Here is a 20,315-nt window from a genome sequence, read left to right on the forward strand (position 1 = left end):
TAATGTGCCTGTCGCTGGTCGGGTGCAAATGTAGCAATATTAAGGAAGTGTAAGACAGAAACACGTGCACAGGCGCACGCACACTCACACACACACACACACACACACACACACACACACACACACACACACACACACACACACACACACACACACACACACACACACACACACACACACACACACACACACACACACACACACACACACACACACACACACAGAGAGAGAGAGAAAAAGAGCTGATCTGATGAGACCAGGGCTGGATTAGCCATTGTGCCGGGGGGGTCGGGGCCCAGGGGCCCATAGCTCTCAGGGGCCCTTCATGGAAACTGGGCGGTGTGGTTAGCGACAATTACTTAAATTGAATCTATAGGTTAATCAAATATCAAATTTGTGTGGGCCCGTCCTCTGTATTTACAGCAGTGGTTCTTGCTGGGTCTGAGCCTCAAACCCAGGCTCTTGGGGCCCCCTGAAGGACCCCTGCAGGAGCCCTTGTCAGGGCCTCAAACTTTTTGGCCCTGACAAGGGCTCCTGGGGCCCCACCAGGCTGGGGGTCCCCGCTGGGGACTCCTCAAAGTGGGCCCTTTAAGGACCACTGCTCCACAGTAAACCTGGCTTTGTACTGTGAAGCAGTGGTCCTCAAATGGCCCACTTAAAGAGGTCCCTTTGAGGAGGGGGGCCTTGAAGACCGTAAAGTTAACAGGACCCCCATCCCGTTCCTTCCTAGGGTCCTCTGACCACCAGGAGTTAAAGGTATATTTCCTTGAATAGAGCCACCTAACAATTAATAGCACAGTTCAAGCTCCTTCCTGAAGCTAGAGACCAGAATAATGATTATGTTGATATAATTGATTACTTATTTCAGGCAGCATTGCAATTAATATGTTTTACCTCAAATATATGATGAATATTACTCATGTTACATGCAGCCTGTGTTTTGTCGAATCAGATTATGGGGACTGATTGTGGCGGCCGTTTTCCAAATTGTGTTTTACACTCAAAAATATATGCAATTATACATACAAGCTTAAGGAACAAGAGAAGTAACTTCTCATTATAAACCACATTGTTTCAGAGGACATAGACACTAATAACAAATATAATAATATAAATACTGCATACATATAAATTCCACTAAAATAGTTATATTCTTGTCATCAAGTTATTAACAACAGCTTGAACAAAATATATATAAGCCACAGAGGGTTGATCATGCATGCTGTGTTGCTTGCAAGTAATTATGTCTAGATATCTATGTATGGCAAACAATAATAATCCTATACTATCCTAATTGATTGATTAGATCCTTATATTAACCACTTTAGCCCTATTTTATTCTTTAGTCATACGATTATGTCACACAAAAATAATTATCTACAAGCACACAAGTTAGTGTCATTGTGATGTGGTGTTTCCTTGTAGATCTGCTATTTTTGCAATTAATGAACATTTCTGGCAATAATGGACCCTTCGCTAAACCCCACACCAAAAGCAATTGTCCAATGCCACCTTAGCAGTCGTTGTTAGCCTGGCATAGGTCTGGCAAGCTTTCGTCACCTGCCATAGCTGTCAATGTTATTTCGCCCGCACACACACAATCATTTGCAGTATAATAGCAAGAATAGGAATACCACGAGCAACAGATTCCACGTACCCAAAACCGTTGGAGGGTGCTTTTCCCAAGCTGAAATCTGCACTTAAACTGCAAGGCTGCATGGCTGTGTTGTTGAACACATACACAGCTTAACGTCGGGAAAGTTACACGACTTACTCGGCCAGGTGGTGTCAATAATGCTAATCACCGTAATCGTAATACAATTCAGAATCACAGCACTGCCTGTTTCGTCTATTTATTAACTGCTACTGTAGTCTTACCCTGTGGTACATAAAAACCCATGTTACAGTCATGGATCAACTTCAACCTGGTGTTTGCACTTTCTCCACTTACGGTCCGTACATCTATATAAACGTTCAGATTTCAAGTATAAATTGCTTACACTATGGCCACGGATGTTAAAATTATGCACAGACTCTCAAAAGTACCCGTATGTTCTGTATTGTTCATTAAAAAGCTTTTTAATCCAATCAGTGGCCATTTTCTCATAGAGTTATAATGTATCAGAGTGCAATACATCTACCAACCAATAGGGTCACTTAGTTGAAAGCATATGGAGAAAATGGCCATCGATCAGATTAAAATGCTTTTTATTGAAGAATATGGATGATACAGGTACTTTTGAGAGCTCGTACTTAAATGTAAAATCCGTGGCCATGGGATAAGCACTTTATATTTTAAATATGAACGTTTCTGTAGATATACGGGCCGTAAATGGAAAAAGTGCAAACACCAGGTTGAAGTTCATCCATGACGGTCGTCACAGCCGATCGTCATGGATGAACTTGTATAATCTGCTATTTTTGAATAGCCAAAGTATAAAAGGTTAAAATTATTGTGATGCTATATTAACACATTTTGCTGGGGACCCCCTGGAACCCCCCACCCCCCCCCCCCCCCACACACACACAAGGACCCCTGGACCCCACTTTGAGAAGTCCACACCAGGACTCAAGGCTCAGAAAGAGTTTTACTTTTATCACATGCTGCTAGCCCTGAGTAGAAAAAAAAAGAACAATACAAATCATCATCATACCTATAGTAGGCTTCCTGCACTTTATCTTTATTTCTATCTCATCTAATAAATGTTCTGAATTACATCCAGTATTATTTTTATTTGTATTCTGTTGTATTGTTGAGCTGGGGAACACGTCCCATGCAGCAACATTTCACTGCTTGTACCTGTACTAGATGTTCTGGCTGCTAAGCAGCTTTCAAATCTAAGTTTAAAGTTGTCTCCATACATCAGTGGTTCTCAAAGAGGGGTCCGGGGACCCCCAGGGGTCCTTGAGGGAGTTCCAGGGGGTCCCCAGCTAAATGATGGATAGTTAGGAACCAAATGGACCCTTATGGGTCTGTAACTCTGAGAGTGTACAAATGGATGCCAGGCAGGCTTAGATGCACATTTGTACACTCTCAGAGTTAAATTAACATTGATTTTACAATATAAATTGGCGTCCCAGATATAGAAATGCCTTTAAATGGGAATCACTGCTAGAGCCGTAAAAGTCTTCTCTTATGGGGGTCCCTGGCATATCTTTTCAAATGGTGGTCTGTGGGCTAATAAGTGTCAATTTGGGGGTCCTTGACATGAAAAAGTTTGAGAACCACTGCCATACATGTTTACTATACCCACCCCGTCCACCTACAAGACACTTCTTATATAGTATAGGATGAGTATAGGACAAATAAATCCCTCTTGATTCTCTTGAGCTTTTGACCTCTCATGGCCCTACTACTCTATAGTATGCACCATAGTCCTGTGGTTCTCAAAGTGGGGTCCAGGGACCCCCAAGGGATCCTTGAGGTGATTCTAGGGGGTCCCCAGTATAGGAACCAAATGGACCCTTACAGGTCTGTAACTCTGAGAATGTACAAATGGAACCACATGGACCCTGACGGGTTCCATGCGTACACTCTCAAAGTTAAATTAACACCGATGATTTAGCATTGTAAACTGGGGTCCCAGAGAATTTTAATTAAATGGGGGTCTGTGGGCGTAATGCATATCAAATTGTCCTTTCTTGCCATTAAAATATTTGAGAATCACTGCTATTACCCAACAAATCTTCTCTTATGGGGGTCCCTGGCATATGTTTTCAAATGGGGGTCAGCGGGCTAATATGTGTCAATTCGGGGGTCCTTGACATGAGAACGTTTGCGAACCACCGCTATAGTCTATTCAGCAATCGTATGCGTCACAGTTTTACTTCAAAGTCAACGTCCGAGTCGTCTCTTCAAACTTTTATACTCAGTCCAGTTTTTGCGCCACCTCCTCCTCTAGTTTTTTTGTAAGTTTCTGGTGAACGACCCGCAGCGTGGTGAGGAAATTCCCCAAGAAGAGGACGAGAAACGCCAAGGCCAGCATGTACACCTGCCACTCCTTGCAGTCCTCCTCGTGTGCCATCCGGAACAACGTCACCGAGATGTAGAGGTGACAGAAATGGCCGACAAACAGAAAGGGCAAGAGGAACGAGAGACCTCTCCACATCCAGGACTGGAATCCCTCTACCGTGAGATCCATCTGGTTTCTCTCTCCCAAGGCCCGCAGCCGGTACAGGCACCCGCTCTGGTAGTAGTACTGCAGGAACTGGACGAAGTTCTGGTAGATGTGGAAGGCAAGGAACTGGCTGCGGAACCTCTGGTACATGGTGCCCTCGGGCCAGGTGAGCATGACGCCTGACAGAAAGGTGGACACGTAATGCTGGATCACCCACCAGCCTTTGATCCTGGACCCGTTGCTTTTGAGAATGCTTTCCCTTATAGTCAAGGTGCAGTAATACCACACCAGCAAGAAGTTGAATATTTCGTCCGTGATCCGGAAATTGATGACGAAGAAACACGTGATGGCCATGAACATCAGAATCATCGTCATGTAAAGCTTGAACTTCTCATATTCTTCTTTGTAGGCAAACTTTGCCTGGTCGCTGAGAAGTGTGACGTTTACGTTGCCCAGGACCAATTTGAGGTACAAGCCATTATTCTTCGGTAAATAGGCTTCCATATCAAAGAACACATTTTCCTTGTGATCGATTTGTGTCCGGATATCCTTTATTAGTTTCAGTTCGCTTTCATCACAAGTCTGCGCACACTTTGTCAACTTGTCTCTGAGGTCTTTGAGGGATTTCCTCTGTTTGGTGATGGCGGCACTGCATGTCGCTTGAAGATTCGTGAGCTCCTCGAGTTTTTGCTTGTATACTTTGTCAGTTTCCTGCAATTGTTGATATTCGTTGTCAGTTTCTTCCCTCTCCGTCTGAAATGCCGGCAGTGACATTGTGGCACCTGATGTTTGCTGCAGAAGAAAGGTTCTAATTCCTCTTCTCGTTTCCAGTCTCAGTCAAGCAGAGTTGCTCCAGGTCTGTCAAGTTCATGACCATTCCAGTGTCACGTGTCAAACTTCACTCGGTAGTCGTGTCCATGGCCTATCGGATGGTTGTGTTTTCCAAAAGTGATTTTATTGTCCTCGTCACTCAGGTTTGTGCAATCAGTGACAATGTGACAACGTCGGTGACAACAATTGATGACAAGCGCTCTGAAGGAATCTGCAAGGAACAAAGGAACGAGAGAGAATGAGAGGATAATCTGTTTTGCGCATCATTTAAAACATTTATTTTATACTGGAAGGCAATGAGGTTGAAACCCGAATATGGAGATTACTGACATCACGGTACTGACATAGTACTGACGTACACAGTACTGTACTGACGTTGCAGATGACTGATGTCGTAGACTGGCCAGATTATAGAGGTTATAGTACTGTAGTGTTAAAACAGCCTAATGGCGCTCATGGCTGGTGTTCGGGCCCTTGGTGCACTCCCCAGAGTAGCATCAAGCGGATTTGCTCTTGTCCCAGGCACCGCTTATCGTACCTTATCGGTAGCTCCTGCCATGCGGGACAGAAGTCACGTGAGCTATGAAGTCAAAGGAGATGTAGCCGTTGTTCGGATCAATGATCCAAATTCCAAGGTCAACACCCTATCGGTGCAAATGCAAAAGGAGATGAGCGAAGTTATGGATGAGATATGGGGAAACGATGCCGTTGGAAGTGCTGTTCTCATCTCCTCAAAGCCAGGTTGCTTCATTGCAGGAGCTGACATCAGTATGATCCAGGCCTGCAACAGCGAAGAGGATGCCACCAAACTGTCTCAGGAAGGACAAAAGATGTTTGAGAAGATTGAGAAGTCTCCTAAACCCATTGTTGCTGCCATCAATGGTTCTTGCTTAGGTGGCGGCCTAGAGTTTGCCATCGCGTGCCAGTACAGAATCGCAACTACGAGCAAGAAGACAGTCCTTGGCACCCCTGAGGTGATGTTGGGGCTCTTACCTGGTGCTGGAGGTACGCAAAGACTCCCTAAAATGGTTGGACTTCCCAGTGCATTTGATATGATGTTGACTGGCAGAAATATCCCAGCAGGTAGAGCAAAGAAGATGGGGCTTGTGCATCAACTAGTAGACCCACTTGGCCCCGGCCTGAAGGAGCCAGAGGAAAGGACGATAGAGTATCTTGAGGAAACCGCTATTGAATGTGCCAAAGGAATTGTCAATAAGACAGTACCGCTCTCCGGATCGAAAGGCATGATGCAGAAGCTTCAGGACTATGTCATGAGCTTTGGGTTAGTGCGGGATCAAATTTACAAACGTGTCCATGGCAGAGTTATGGAGCAGAGCAAGGGACTTTACCCAGCACCCCTGAAGATCATAGATTCCGTCAAGGTTGGACTGGAACAGGGTCCTGCTGCTGGATATCTAGCCGAATCTCAGAACTTTGGTCGGCTGGCAAGAACCAGCGAGTCCCAAGCCCTCATTGGCCTTTACCATGGCCAAGTTGCATGCAAGAAGAACCGCTTCGGAGTCCCTGAAAGGGATGTGAAAACACTGGCCATCTTGGGAGCCGGTCTGATGGGGGCTGGTGTTGCCCAGGTAACCGTGGGCAAAGGCGTGCACACAATCCTAAAGGACACGACTGTGGAGGGACTGGCAAGAGGGGAGCAGCAGGTCTACAAAGGACTTAACGACAAGACCAAAAAGAGGAGCATCACGTCCTTCGAGAGAGACTCCATACTCTCCAATCTGACCGGCCAGTTAGACTACAGTGGCTTTGAAAGGGCCGACATGGTCATTGAAGCCGTGTTCGAGGACGTCGACATCAAACGCAGGGTGGTGAAAGAGGTCGAGGCCGTGGTCCCCCCACACTGTATATTTGCCAGCAACACGTCTGCTCTGCCGATTAGGGACATCGCTGCTGGCAGCAAGAGACCGGACAAGGTCATCGGAATGCACTACTTCTCCCCGGTGGACAAGATGCAGCTCCTGGAGATCATCACCACTGATCAGACCGCCAAGGACACCGTTGCCTCTGCCGTGGCAGTGGGTCTGAAACAGGGCAAAGTCATCATAGTCGTGGGGGATGGCCCTGGATTCTACACCACGAGGTGTTTGGCCCCCATGTTGGCTGAAGCGGTGAGAGTGCTTCAGGAAGGAGTCGGTCCCAAGAAGCTGGATTCTCTGACCACAGGCTTCGGCTTCCCCGTCGGCGCGGCGACACTGGCCGACGAAGTCGGCATCGACGTCGCCGCCCACGTGGCGGACGACCTGGGTAAGGCTTTCGGCTCTCGGTTCGGCGGCGGAAACGTGGACGTCCTTAAAACCATGGTGGATCTGGGATTCAAGGGCCGCAAATCAGGAAAGGGCTGCTACGTCTACCAGCCGGGCAGCAAGGTCAAAGATGTCAACCCCGACATCGAAGGCATCCTCGAGAAATACAAGATGACTCCGAATCCCGCCGTGTCTTCGGATTCCGACGTGCAATATCGTCTGGTCTCGCGGTTCGTCAACGAGGCGGTGCTCTGTCTGCAGGAGGGCATCCTCAGCGGCCCGGTGGAGGGGGACATCGGGGCGGTGTTTGGGCTCGGGTTCCCCCCTTGCCTCGGCGGGCCCTTCCGCTTTGTGGACGCCTTCGGCGCCGACAAGCTGGTGGAGAAGATGAGGAGATTCGAAGCGGTTTACGGAAATCAGTTCACCCCGTGCCAGCTGTTGATTGACCACGCAAATGACCCCAGCAAGAGGTTTCACCAGTAAACCCGGCTACCGTGTGCAGATACAAATGTCATAAAACCACACAAAAACCCAACATAAAACAACTAGCAAAAAAATAACAAAATATGCTATTTTTGGCAACTAGACCGGTGCCTGCTCGGGACCACAGAAGTCAGTAACGATGCGAGTTGGGCCTGTTATGCAATACACGTTGTACCCGTTTGTCAGAGTACACTACCCATTGTACCCATCTTTTTGTCTGTGACCCTTTTATGCCCATACATGGAGAATTCTGGATCTGTCTGTCTGTGTCGCTTTTATTCCCATATATGGAGTTCCGTCCGGGTACTCCATACATGGGGATCACTCAGCGCGCCAATAATGGTCATATATGGTAACCCTCTGTGAGAGGATAGTGCCTGAACGGTTAACTGCAGGGGAAGAGGGAGAAGGGTTAGCGCTTCCAAACTACAATGACATGCCCCAAAATAGGAACGCCAGGGTCAATGTGGTCAAAAGAAGGACAACAGATCATTTTAAATGCTGGATATTCAAGTAATTCAAGCAACTTATAAATATTGGGGGAAAAAAAGGTTTGAACAGCAAAATATGCCCCGCCTTAATATTCCTTCTTCCATAGAGTGGAGGAAGTCCAACCTGGTTAAACTCGCCTAAACTCCCTATAAAACAAAAACAAAACAAGGATGTTTATATCATCAATATACATAATTTAATAATTTAACCTTTTACAGTAATGAGGCTTCCAGAGCATTGCAAATATATTGTTGTTGTCGGGCAGAAACTTCTTATCTCCATATTCATAACTTTGTGTTTTTTCAAACTGAAGTCAGTAAGCTTCCGAATATATCTATATACTGTATATGAATATGTCTTTTTTAAAGCCAACATGTTAACTCAAATATTTAGTCTACTTCTGCGGATTCTACAAATGTCTTCTAAATTCTAACATTTTTTTTGTTTTGTACTTATGTTGCTATAATATCAGTGGTTCTCTGCAATGGTGACTAACACGCACGCACGCACATAAAAGTATGTTGTTACTACAGTTAATGATTGGTTTAACCAATTTCAGTGTTTACATAGGACTGCGACCAAAGAGCGCGCGTGCGCACACACACACACACACATACACGCACACACACACACACACACACGCACACGCACACGCACACACACACACACACACACACACACAAATTCACTCATACAGGGAACCGGGAGCAGAGAGACACGCTCTGAACACAAAGTCTTTGGTTAAAGGACATGCCAGAACAATTACTCTCTTATCTATACAGCACACACACACGCAATTATTTCTCCAATAATTGGCCAAATAATGGTATGTACTGTATATGAAAAACACATAAACACATGCACTCTCTCTCTCTCTCTCTCTCTCTCTCTCTCTCTCTCTCTCTCTCTCTCCGTTCACACAAACTCAGAGACATCTTCTATATGGTAGTACTGTACACACAAGTAAAAGTAAAAATACCATATATAAATACGTAAAACACCTGTATTTAAAGTTTAATGGAGTAAAAGTAAAACAATATTTGCATCAAATGTACGTAAACCAGACCCCCACAATGTATTTGGCCGCAGACCCCCATCTGCAAAAGTTTTGTACCAGGGACCCCCAGAAGAATGTTTTGTGTTAAAACAAAATCAAGACTATTCAAAATGTTTATTTTCCATGTCAAATCATTGTGGTAGAGTAAAAGTACAATATTTTGTATCTGAGATGTAATGGAGTAGAAGTATACCCAGATAGCAAAATATGGTTATTCAACGTTGAATTATAGTGGTTAGGGTTGATTTTTGGTTACGATTGAAGACTGATGGTTTTTCAACATTGAATCACTGTTGTATTGCAGTGCAAAATTCAATGATTGAAATGCCAACATTGAATCAGCGTTTAATCTATGGTGCAAATTCAATGATTGTGATGCCAACATTGAATCAGCGTTTTATCTATGGTGCAAATTCAATGATTGAAATGCCAACATTGAATCAGCGTTTAATCTATGGTGCAAATTCAATGATTGAAATGCCAACATTGAATCAGCGTTTTATCTATGGTGCAAATTCAATGATTGAAATGCCAACATTGAATCAGCGTTGAATCTATGGTGCAAATTCAATGATTGAAATGCCAACATTGAATCAGCATTGAATCTATGCTGTTTGCCTTTTTCTTTTCTTTTTTCTTGATGGGGGGAGGGGGGGAGGCACACCCCTCCTCACACCCCCCCTCCCCCCATTTAATGATTGAAATGACAACATTGATTCAACGTTTTACCCATGCAGTTTGCCGTTTTCTTTTCTTTTTTTCTTGTTGGGGGGAGGGGGGGCAACCCCCTCCTCCCCCTCCCCCCTCCTCCCATTTAATTATTGAAATACCAACATTGATTCAATGTTGAATCTACACTGTAAAATCCAATAGCTATCTATACTTAAATAAATATAAGTTAGCTTTACTCATTTGTTACAATACTAGGTTTAATCAAGTAACGTGTACTAAAAAATACAATTTACTTATTGTTATTAAGTAAAGACATCTTTGTTTACTTGCCCAGAATCAGTAACATTTAATTGCACTGTGTTTAGTACACTCTTAAAAATGCTGGGTTATTTCTATAAACACATTGCTGGGTTGATTTGGCTGGGTCATAATTATGGGTTATTTGGGTACTGTAAACTGATGGGTCAAAGGGGTTATTAGGGCTTCAATTGCCTGCCTGGGTTATTTTTAACCCAGAGGTTGCTTTATTCATTTTCCCACTTGTGAATCATTCTGATACCTTCTTTTTGTCACTTCTCACATGAAAACACAAGGTACGTAACCTATATTTTATCACTATATTTGACCTATATTCATATAATGAGGGGGATCATTATAGGGATCTGTATTAATTGTAATATGGTACAATACTGTGCAAAGTATACACTGTAACAAATTTCTGTAATTTCTACAGTAAAAATGTACAGTAATTTACTGTTCTGTCATTTTACAATGTTTAACTGTATTTTGCAATGCATCATGGGAAAAAAATCATTACAGAAACTTGAACATCATCATCATTATCAGTTATTATCATCATTATTAATTGTATCCTTCATCTTCTTGTTTATGCCCCAAAATGACTGAAGAGCTGATCGATAATCCATTGTCCGATTGTTTCGGCGCACCCTAGGGGCCGAGACAATAGTGAAAAACTGTTTGAAAGGAGTAAAAACTAAATTGGACACCAAATTCTGGGTCAGCGCGTCGCCCCGAACGCGAACATATAACTCCCCTAACACACAGCCTTACCGTTCTCCTTAATTGGCTAGGGTCCAATGTCAAGTTATTATATGCGCAATAAAGCAATATATCTCGATACGATACGTTTTTCGAATCCGCCTTTCGGATATGTTGTACAGCTTGCCAAGACGCACACGTGGATGTCTTGTTTGTCCCGGTACGACACTCCTAAGTTGACCTCCTACACTATCGGAAGGCACATAGAGTCTTAAACCTTAAGACCATACCAAAGGACAAAGTCAGAAAAAAAAATGTGCCGTACTGGGACAAACAAGACATCCACACGTGCGTCTCAGCCAGCTCTACAACATATCCAAAAAGTGGACCCTAAGTCCTTATCGTATTCGAGATATTGAGCGAGATAGCGAAGCCGTAACCATAGCCAATTAAGGGATAATTAAATCATGATTTGATATGAGGGTTTGATGATTTCAAATTTTAGCATTATTTTACATGTAGATTTGGAAAAAAAATATATCGGGGTTATCACGGGCCTGGAACACCCTAAAACCAACCAGAAAGTGGCCTTTTGAGGCACTTCCTGTTTTCCGAGAAAAATATAACTTACATATTTGGAATCAGCGTCATCACATTAGTCTAAAGCCAGAGTATCGAAGAAAAATACAATTTCTAAAAATGTAACGAGGGTTGACCTTTGCAGTCTTTTCGCTGAACTTTGAGCTTTATCAGTGTCTAAAAAAATCAAGGCTGGTGCCAAAAAATCTGGCTTACTCTCAATATGGATGGAGAGAAGTTTTAGATTTTTAAAAAATATCTGGAGCGATTAGTTCCAGATTTTGTGCTCAACAAAATCTGTTTTTTATTCAAAAGTCAACGTCCAATCTTTTTGGTGAGCTTTTGTATTTCCCAAGGTCATAGAAAATCGAGACCTATCCCATTCGATTCAGCGTCCTTTTCTAAGTCTGAAAAAGTTTTTTTTAATTTAAAAATAAAATATTTTAAAAAAATGTGAGAAAAGCTAGACTTTGAACTATTTCAAAAATCTTTAACTTCTTATTAAACAATTCTAGACTATTGTTTAACCTACCATTCAACTCTAAATCATCTAAATAAGAGGGTTGAAGGGTCAAAATAAAATAATGATAATAATAATATGTTTGTGAAAAAAGCTTCAAGTTTATGAAACTTTAACGCTTGTTTAAGCCACTTTTTAAGGGTCATACAAAATCAAAACCTAGCCCATTCAATTCAGCGTCCTCTTCTGAGTCTGAAAACATGTTTTTTAATTAAAACAAAATATTTTAGAAAAATGTGAGAAAAGCTAAACTTTGAACTATTTCAAAAATCTATAACTTCTTATTGCAGATCGGCTATTTTCTTTTTTTCTCTCTTTCTTATATTATTTGACAATTTGGCCAATGTTTGACCAGTTTATAGTATAGTTTGTTGATTACTTGTATTACAGTCTTTTTCTTTGATTTGTTTTCATTTATTTTCTAAGGTATTAAAATTATTACTTAAATTGTCAGGGTCTCGACCCACAGGTTGAGAACCGCAGACATCCTTCATGCACAAGGCGGACAGTGTTGCCAGATTTTGCGATAGAAATAAGCAACCAGGTCTATGGAAATTAGCCCAAAAGAAGCAACTATGACTAATTGAAAATAGCCAATCTACAAGCTCACAACGGGTTGCGATGCGACGCGCTGTGAGCTTGTAGATCTGCTATTTTAAAACAAAACTCTTATCTGGAAGAAAATGTGAAAAATTAGGAATATTTTTGAAACATTTTAATACGAATCTTGTATTGGGGGTCCCCCCTGGCATAACATGTGTTCAGATGGGGGTCCGTTGATTGGATAATAGCCTACATATTAATCTGGGGGTCCTTGACATGAAAATGTTTGAGAACCACCACTGGTTTAAACGACAGTAAGGAAGCAAGCCCAAAAAACTTCACAGAAAAAGAAGCCCAAAGTCGCTTATAATAAGCGGATATGGCAACACTGAAGGCGGAGCTTGTTAGTTTTGAAATCACACCGGAAGGCAGAGAAAACGGCTGTTGGCTGAGAGATTTCTTTTTCAAACCGGGGTGCTTTCGTGTTTACTGTACTAGATAACAGGTAAGTTTAATTAGTTTATGGAATTAAAATGTTATCCAAACACGGTCGTACACGGTTACATGAACTAACACGTTCATGTAACCGTGCACGACCGAGTTTTAGCCATGGTTCACACGACGCTCGTCCTTTCACGAGCCTCATAGCCGGAATTTCAACCTGTTTTTTGCACTTTCAACCCGTACATCAACATAAATATTCATACTTCAACTATAAAGTGCTTACCCCACGGCAACGAATGTTACAATTTTAATCGGGTGTGTCTAAGTACCCGCATCTTCCGTATTGTTGAATAAAAGATATTTTAATCCGATCGGTGGCCATTTTCTCATAGTTGTAATGCATGTGTATAATGTAATACACCTCCCAACCGACGGTCGCGTAGTTTAAAGCATACAGAAAACTCGGAGAAAATGGCCACCGATCGGATTAAAATTACTTTTATTGAACAATACAGGAGGTACGGATACTTAGACCCTCCCGATTCAAATTGTAACATCCTTGGCCCTGGGCTAAGTGCTTTATATTTGAAATCTGAACGTTTATGTATGGGTTGTAAATGTAGAAAACGTCATGATATGATCATGTTTCAGGACTAACGGTTTATCAACCGCGTTTACATAGAAAGCAATGTGTTTGCACCATTTAATATAAATGTATGATGTTACAATGCGACCAGGCATCCTAAAACGTTAAAATATGATTTTAGTTGTAACATTAGCTCTTAAAAGAGAGCTAATGTTGGCCACATATCCCTTTGGTGAGGCCACATTTGTTTTGACTGTAATTATTATTTTATATATGAATCTTGTTTTTAACCTACAGTAAAAAGTAAAATAATTTAATTAAGAGACAGAGAGTACAAATGGTACCAATGTATCCTTAAGGAGAATAAATTAACATTGAGGATTTTAGTGTGCAGACAAATTTGGTAATCCGTTTTTTAACTTAAGTTTTGTTTTGCAGACAGTAGCTAACAAAAGCAGGTAATGTTTATCATCAAAGTGGGCTCCAGGGACCCTCAGGGGTCATTGGGGGGTTTCCATGTGGTTCCCAGCTAAATGAGATTATATAGCATGAAACTCAGTTTAACCACTTAAACCCTATAAATTGCCTATTTGAAAATGGCAGATCCACAAGCTCACAGTGCATGGTGATGCGTTGTGAGGGTGTAGATCAGCTATTAAAAAACAGTATAAACAACATTTGTGGAATATTTTTGAAACACTTTTGTAAATCTTGAGTCCTTAGCCAAGTACATACTAATTAGGGGGTCCTTGACATGAACATGTTTGAGAACCACTGATTTCATTTGTATAACATGAGTTCATTAATCAGTATGCATTGTGAAACACTTTGCCAAGTTCATCAGAAGAACTGGTTATCACACACCTTCAATTAACCCATTAAGACCTGAGGCCGATTCTACAAAATGTCTTCTAAATTTATTTGTTTTTAACTTGTGTTATTATGTCAGTGGTTCTCAAACTTTTTCATGTCAAGGACCCCAAAATGTATATGTATTTGGCCACAGACCCTCATCTCAAAATATTTTGTTCTAGGGACCCCCAGAAACAAAGATTTGAGTTACAAATGTTCGTTAAAAATTCAAAGATTTGCACACATTTTCAAGATTTTTCTAAAATAACAGATCTACAAGCTCGTAGCGCAGCACTCGGTGCCACGCTATGAGCTTGTATATCTGCTGTTTTTGAGTAGCCAAAGTGTAAAATAATGCTTTTTAGGTCAAATCTAAAAATGACACAGAATCGAATGCACTTAAAAAGCGCATAACCATTCAGTGTTCAATTCAGGGATTTGAATCGTCATATATTTGTAACAATGATTACTGTCTCATTTCATCGTTCTTTGACAAACTTCTACCATCTATTTAACAGGCCGTCACCAAGAAAGCCCTTGCCTTAATTTGGATGGTACTACAGTTGGCAGTGGCTATGTAAGTCATCAATCAATCAACACAAAAAGGAGAACACTCCATACACACACACACACCTAAAAGAAATGTGCTCAAAGTTTTTCCTAGTGCACAGTCACACGCACATTTTTGGATTGCTCCTTAAAATCCCATGTAACCATCTTCATGGTTTACGCCAGGCAAATTTAAGCTGAACCTAATTGTCTCTTTTACAGGCAGCTTGGTACACACCTGGCCGGGGAAAAAAACCTGCTACAGACTTCCTGGAGGAGCGATTGAGGAACACCAGGAAGCGCATGAGAAGGCTGAAACGACCACACCACCAAGAACCAGAGGAACAGACCGTCCCTAGTACACCAGGTAATACTAATAACCAATGTTAATTATCCCCACCAGGCTAGATTGGACAGATGCAAGGGATTATATTTGCGGTCCCATGACTCTTCTGTCCATCATCTTCTAAAAACTAGTCTCAGGCACCGCTGGACCGATTGGCGACTTTTCACACACTCCAAGTAGGCCAGAACCTCAAATACTTGAAATCAGCTATAATGAATCTGTACTTATCATTCAACAGAATCTGATGTGCCTCCTGAAAAACTTATTGAAATGGTTGAATGGATGAAGGTCAATAGGTGTCCAGTGTCCCAGGTTGAGGACTACATGAATCAAACATCTCTACATGGAGGCAAGTGGATTCGCAGCAATGGAACTAAAGGCCTACCGGAAATATTGGCGTATAGTTCCCTAGGCTTGTAGACAATCCTGGCATGGTAATACATTATTTTGCTATTGCAGTTTTGCCTATTTGAATGATACTCTATTTGACTGATACTCTGCAATGCACTACAAGTTTATGTTTAACCACCTAGACCCTACAATATATACTTTGTAGACAGGAGTCCACAGGGTTCTACTTGGTCCACTCCTTTTTTCTCAAACTGTTGTCACACAATGGTGTGTTTATCAAAGAGCTTATCTACAATACCCTACTGCTTGCATACACTCTTATAAGTAGACTCATAAGTGATTTTATTTTAATTTTCTCATTTTACAATTGTTTATATAATGTTATGTTCTCTTCTGTGTAGACCCAATCCTTCGATCTCCTAATCTCTCCACCTGGTGTGGAGAATTTGATTTGTGGGATTCCTCAAGAGGAAGAACTGCACACTTCAGGTGGGGGTTTCATTTAACATAATGGTTAAATAAACAATAATGAACTGTAACTATGTTTCTTAGCAGGTGCTGAGGTTATGAGTTGGGTCTCTTGGATTCTTTCCTGCTTTCTTCACTGTCCTCTGGTCATAGAGATTCTGAAGGGCAGAGCGCTTAGACCCCAAGGCGGTTACCCTCGGCACAACTTTGGGGTTTCACATAATGATATCTGGGTGGTTTTCTATCAGCTGACATGAAAAGCATTCTCTGACCGGGTCAGCCTGTGACTGAGCACTTGGTGTTCAGCTAAAACTTGTATTCTGACCATGTGACATTGGTGTAAAATCACTCCTCTGTGTTTGTATAGGTGCACAACACATGCAGTTTGAGTCAGCCTGGGCCCTGACCAGAATCCCCTCAGCTACCTTCCTGCCAACACGCACTGTGCCCATCTTCATCTGTCTACAAGGACATCCGGGAACAGGTTAGCACCTTTTTACCCACGAATAACAGAGCAACATAAGTTTAGTTGGGAATTAACTGTCCAATTGAACTATCAGGGCGACATATGAAAATATGCTTTAGAGGAATGTCTGGTGCTGTATGCAGTTTGGAACCCAGGATGTAAGGTGATGGAGACCATTACACAAGAGGTGTATATATGGAGCTGACTAATTTGTTTGCTGATTCCATGATGACACATTGAGGTTAGACACTCCATAATTGGGCGTAGCTGCATTTGGAACTCCTTATATCAGGGTCTTCAACCTTTTCAGGCCAAGGACCCCCTAACTGAGAAAGAGATGAAGAAGGGACCCCCACTATATATTACATAAAATTGTGTTGCAGATTAAAGCTTTTCATAGATGTTGGATTCATGTTAATGTGTATTGTCAGACATTTAACGACTTAAACCGTCAATACTTGGTCTGCTCTTTTTCCCCTCTTTGCCGAAAATAGCCGATCTACAAGCTCGCAACGCCTCGCGCTGCGAGGCGTTGTGAGCTTGTAGATCGGCCATTTTCGGCTAAAGTTGTCCGTAGAATAGGGATGCTATTGTTCAAGTGGTTTGTATAAAGAAACAATGATCTTATCACAGAGATTTGGCCGACCCCCTGTAGCAACTCTGAAGACCCCCTAGGAGTCCCAGACCCCCTGTTGAAGACCCCTGCCCTGTTATGGCTGACTCATGGTGACATGAGCGTGGCATGGGGGATCTCCTGTAAGCCAATTTTAATATAGGTAATTGTCTGATCACAGTTATGAGAAAAAGCGTTCATCTGTATACATTTATCTATTGAAGAATAGTGAAAATAGCAGATCTACAAGCTCGCAACATCTCGCAAAGTGATGTGTTGTGAACATGTAGGTCGGCTACTCTCACTATTTTTCAACATTTTTAAATGCCTGGCCTGTTCTGGCCATAGTACATAATGGTATTATTGGCCCCGGTCATTGTCAGTCATTTCTTTTTTGTTTACAAAGCCTAAAAGTCGGAACCGAAATGTAATTCGTCCAATGTTTAATGCCAAAACGGTTACATTGTTGATCATAATTATTTGTATGACAATTAACCAAATGTTTTCCTAATTTACACACTTTTTCAAATGTATTTAGTCACTGTATTTTGTTCTGTGGTTTGCTGTGTTGTAGGCTTATGCTGAGTTTAACAGGATCGCCACCACACACCTAGAGACAGACTTCTTTGATGCTCTGGATCGCTATACACCACAATTGGTCACTATCTTAAAGTCCAAGAAAGGTGCCATTAGAGATAAATTATCCGGAATTGTGCAGCAAATTGATGGGTAAGTCTACAACATGCTTCTTATATTTGTAATTATCATGACTAAGTTTATGTACAACCTATTACCCCAAATAGTACTTATGCTTCCCGGCTGTATTACAGAGTGTTAAAGTATTGCTAACTATTGATCGTTGTTGATAACTAAATGCTGTGGATTGTACTATTTTTAAATCACATCTCCAATCAGCAACTGTTCTCTGCAACTGTTCATCAAACATATATTGTGGTGTTTCATGCTGTAACTGTACTGTAACTTGTGATGGTCAGATCTTGAACTTTATTTGTTCATTATCCACTTGTAGAAACCCGACGTGACCGCGCTGGGTAGGCTTGTTCTCCGAGGCCTCCTTCTTCTGCTTGGAGATGACCACCGCAGTTTCTACACCACTGTCTTGGTAAGTTCTCATAGTTACACCTTAAAGGTCCAGTGAAATTACATTTTCGTTAATTTTATTTTGAAGTTTCAGTCTGAAACGGCCTTGCAAACCAATCAGAAGGTTCAATCCCTTCAGGCTATAGCACGGTGGAATCTCACTCACATGGTGTGCAGTGTAAGTGTTTGTAGCCTGCACTCACACGTTGCTCAAGGGAGAGAGAGATGGCCACTATGCAGAATGTTTGTTACCAAGTTGCTTATTTCTAGCCTAAAATGTTTTCAGATACATATTTTACTGTGCTGTTTACCATGAGTAATATACTGTCAAAAACAGTAGGCCAACCAATGTTGATAAAACTTCTCAATGCAGATGTGTGTGAAGTGTCTACATTTCCCTGTTGTAATGTTGTTTTTGTTTGGTTCTGTACAGGATTGTGACAGCGAAAGTGAAGACGCCTGGTCAGAGGTATCGGTCGGATTGCTGACTGTGAGCAGTGAAGATTCACCTCCCTCAGATGGTGTCGACCTTCAGCCAGTGTCAACAGCCATCATCCTTGAAGGAGGTATTGTGATGGATAATTTCCATAACCTCCCTCAAGCACCGTGCCTGCTGTCTAGCCTGACGTATGCACTCAATTTGAAGTACCCTAATGATATGAAGAACATATTGAACTTTATTCAAAGAGTGATGCTTGGCTTGGGAAAGGAAAAAACTACCCCCCAAACTGCAAAGTCTTAAAAACCTCCTGTCATTTTAGAAAGATTGTATAGTGGATAACTGGTAGGCAGGTTGTCCTCAGCCCTCCTTTGTGACAGTAGACTAAAATGCATGCCTTTTATTTTTCTCATGCGTGAGAAAATGTTGTAAAGTGATAGGAGTTCTAAATGAAGCCACTTTTATTCATTTTAAGTACTTTAGAGCTGCAAATTATTAAGACTTTGAATGTAATACCATTAAGTAAAAGTAAGGCACTTTTTTGAAATTGACAAGTGTTCACTTGTTCATGTGTGAAATAATGTACTCTTTCAAACTGTAATGGGGCTGTCCACACTAAGCATATCACTTTTGTCAATCCTATCGTTGTAGGATTATTTAGTTTAAATACAGTGCAGACATGATCATTTCAGTGGGCAGTTGCTCATGTCTTCCAGAGTTCCAGCAAATCACTCATATTGTCATCATCAACACAGATACTGTTCGTCTTTAGTTGTGTTGAACAGGAGGAGAAGGATGGAGGGGCTACTAGGCTACAATTGCAGTAGCAACACAGAAATGTGTGAGGAATGAATTAGCATAATGACTTTGTGGACGAAAAGAGGTTCACAATCATTGGCTACTCTAAATTCTATAAAATAAATAAAAAATGTGTACATATAGTGCTTGGTGTGGATGGCCCGTTAGGCTTTATTAATTACGCCATTTGTATTACTAGAGCACTTGTCAGTGTGTTTTGTCAGACCGTTGGTTTAGTCTGCAAAGTTAGTACACGTTTGGTCATTATAAGCCATGTTGGGTATTGTTTTTGTGGAATCGCTTGTAAATAATGGTGGTTTGGTTTGTAATTTAAATTTGCAGATCAATTATTTTCAAATAGCATTTTTATATACAGATGTGCCACTTCAAAACTTCACACGTTACTGTTCTTTCCCTGATAGTTCCCTGAAAATGCATTTTTTTCCTCCCTTTTCTGCCCTTAAAATGCACTGTTTTGCCCCTGAAAAGAAGTTGTCACTACACACCCCCGTTTTTCCCTTCAACAGACATCCATATACATGAGAACAAAAGAATGTGTGTTGAACAAGGTGTAAGACTCATTATGAGGCGAAAGGTGATTTGACCAGTTGCTCAAATTAATTAGCATCATAAAAGCAGTGATCATCAAAATAATTCAGCATTTTAAATGCCCTTCTTTGTCCCTCTTATTGCCCTGGGAATCCCCTGAAAATTTACTGTCTTGGCGATGGCAGGACATGTGAA

At 41.7% G+C, this 20,315-nt stretch overlaps 4 protein-coding genes across 7 annotated transcripts in view; 3 read left to right on the forward strand and 1 right to left on the reverse strand.

Annotated features, from left to right (window-relative positions):
• LOC311036847 (CD209 antigen-like protein D) overlaps nucleotides 1-20,315 on the forward strand; it is a 580,951-nt gene that overhangs the window by 241,034 nt on the left and 319,602 nt on the right. The gene's annotated exons all lie outside the window — the stretch shown is intronic.
• On the reverse strand, nucleotides 3,870-4,892 carry LOC311036905 (transmembrane protein 120B-like; the record flags this gene model as incomplete). The annotated part of the gene is made up of 1 exon (XM_084045915.1): nucleotides 3,870-4,892. One exon carries the CDS (start codon nucleotides 4,890-4,892, stop codon nucleotides 3,870-3,872), a length of 1,023 nt encoding a protein of 340 aa, XP_083902041.1.
• LOC311036363 (trifunctional enzyme subunit alpha, mitochondrial-like) lies at nucleotides 5,405-7,696 on the forward strand (the record flags this gene model as incomplete). The annotated part of the gene is made up of 1 exon (XM_084045006.1): nucleotides 5,405-7,696. The coding sequence occupies one exon, from the start codon at nucleotides 5,405-5,407 to the stop codon at nucleotides 7,694-7,696; it is 2,292 nt and encodes a 763-aa protein (XP_083901132.1).
• LOC311036347 (uncharacterized protein) lies at nucleotides 12,995-18,332 on the forward strand. Of its 4 annotated transcripts, none has more exons than XR_014599838.1 (9): nucleotides 12,995-13,063; nucleotides 14,959-15,017; nucleotides 15,212-15,356; nucleotides 15,574-15,769; nucleotides 16,088-16,175; nucleotides 16,522-16,638; nucleotides 17,256-17,396; nucleotides 17,808-17,962; nucleotides 18,264-18,332. XR_014599838.1 is itself a non-coding variant. In XM_084044983.1 (9 exons), the coding sequence occupies exons 4-7, from the start codon at nucleotides 15,679-15,681 to the stop codon at nucleotides 17,394-17,396; spliced, it is 354 nt and encodes a 117-aa protein (XP_083901109.1). In that variant the 5' UTR covers nucleotides 12,995-13,063; nucleotides 14,959-15,017; nucleotides 15,212-15,356; nucleotides 15,574-15,678; the 3' UTR covers nucleotides 17,808-17,962; nucleotides 18,264-18,332. The 4 variants fall into 4 exon arrangements, 3 of the variants coding, with proteins under 3 accessions (XP_083901109.1, XP_083901110.1, XP_083901111.1); XM_084044983.1 differs by having other exon boundaries at nucleotides 15,574-15,684; nucleotides 17,254-17,396; XM_084044984.1 differs by having other exon boundaries at nucleotides 15,574-15,684; nucleotides 17,254-17,376.

Source organism: Gymnoscopelus microlampas, assembly GCF_963454915.1.
Source record: "Gymnoscopelus microlampas genome assembly, chromosome: 20".
In the NCBI taxonomy this organism is placed as follows: domain Eukaryota; kingdom Metazoa; phylum Chordata; class Actinopteri; order Myctophiformes; family Myctophidae; genus Gymnoscopelus; species Gymnoscopelus microlampas.

Bases quoted from the DNA above. Each gene is read 5' to 3' on its own strand.
- LOC311036347 (XM_084044983.1), top strand. The intron at 16,176-16,521 runs GTGGGGGTTTCA...GTGTTTGTATAG, and splicing joins GGAAGAACTGCACACTTCAG to GTGCACAACACATGCAGTTT. The intron at 16,639-17,253 runs GTTAGCACCTTT...ATCTTATCACAG, and splicing joins ACAAGGACATCCGGGAACAG to AGATTTGGCCGACCCCCTGT.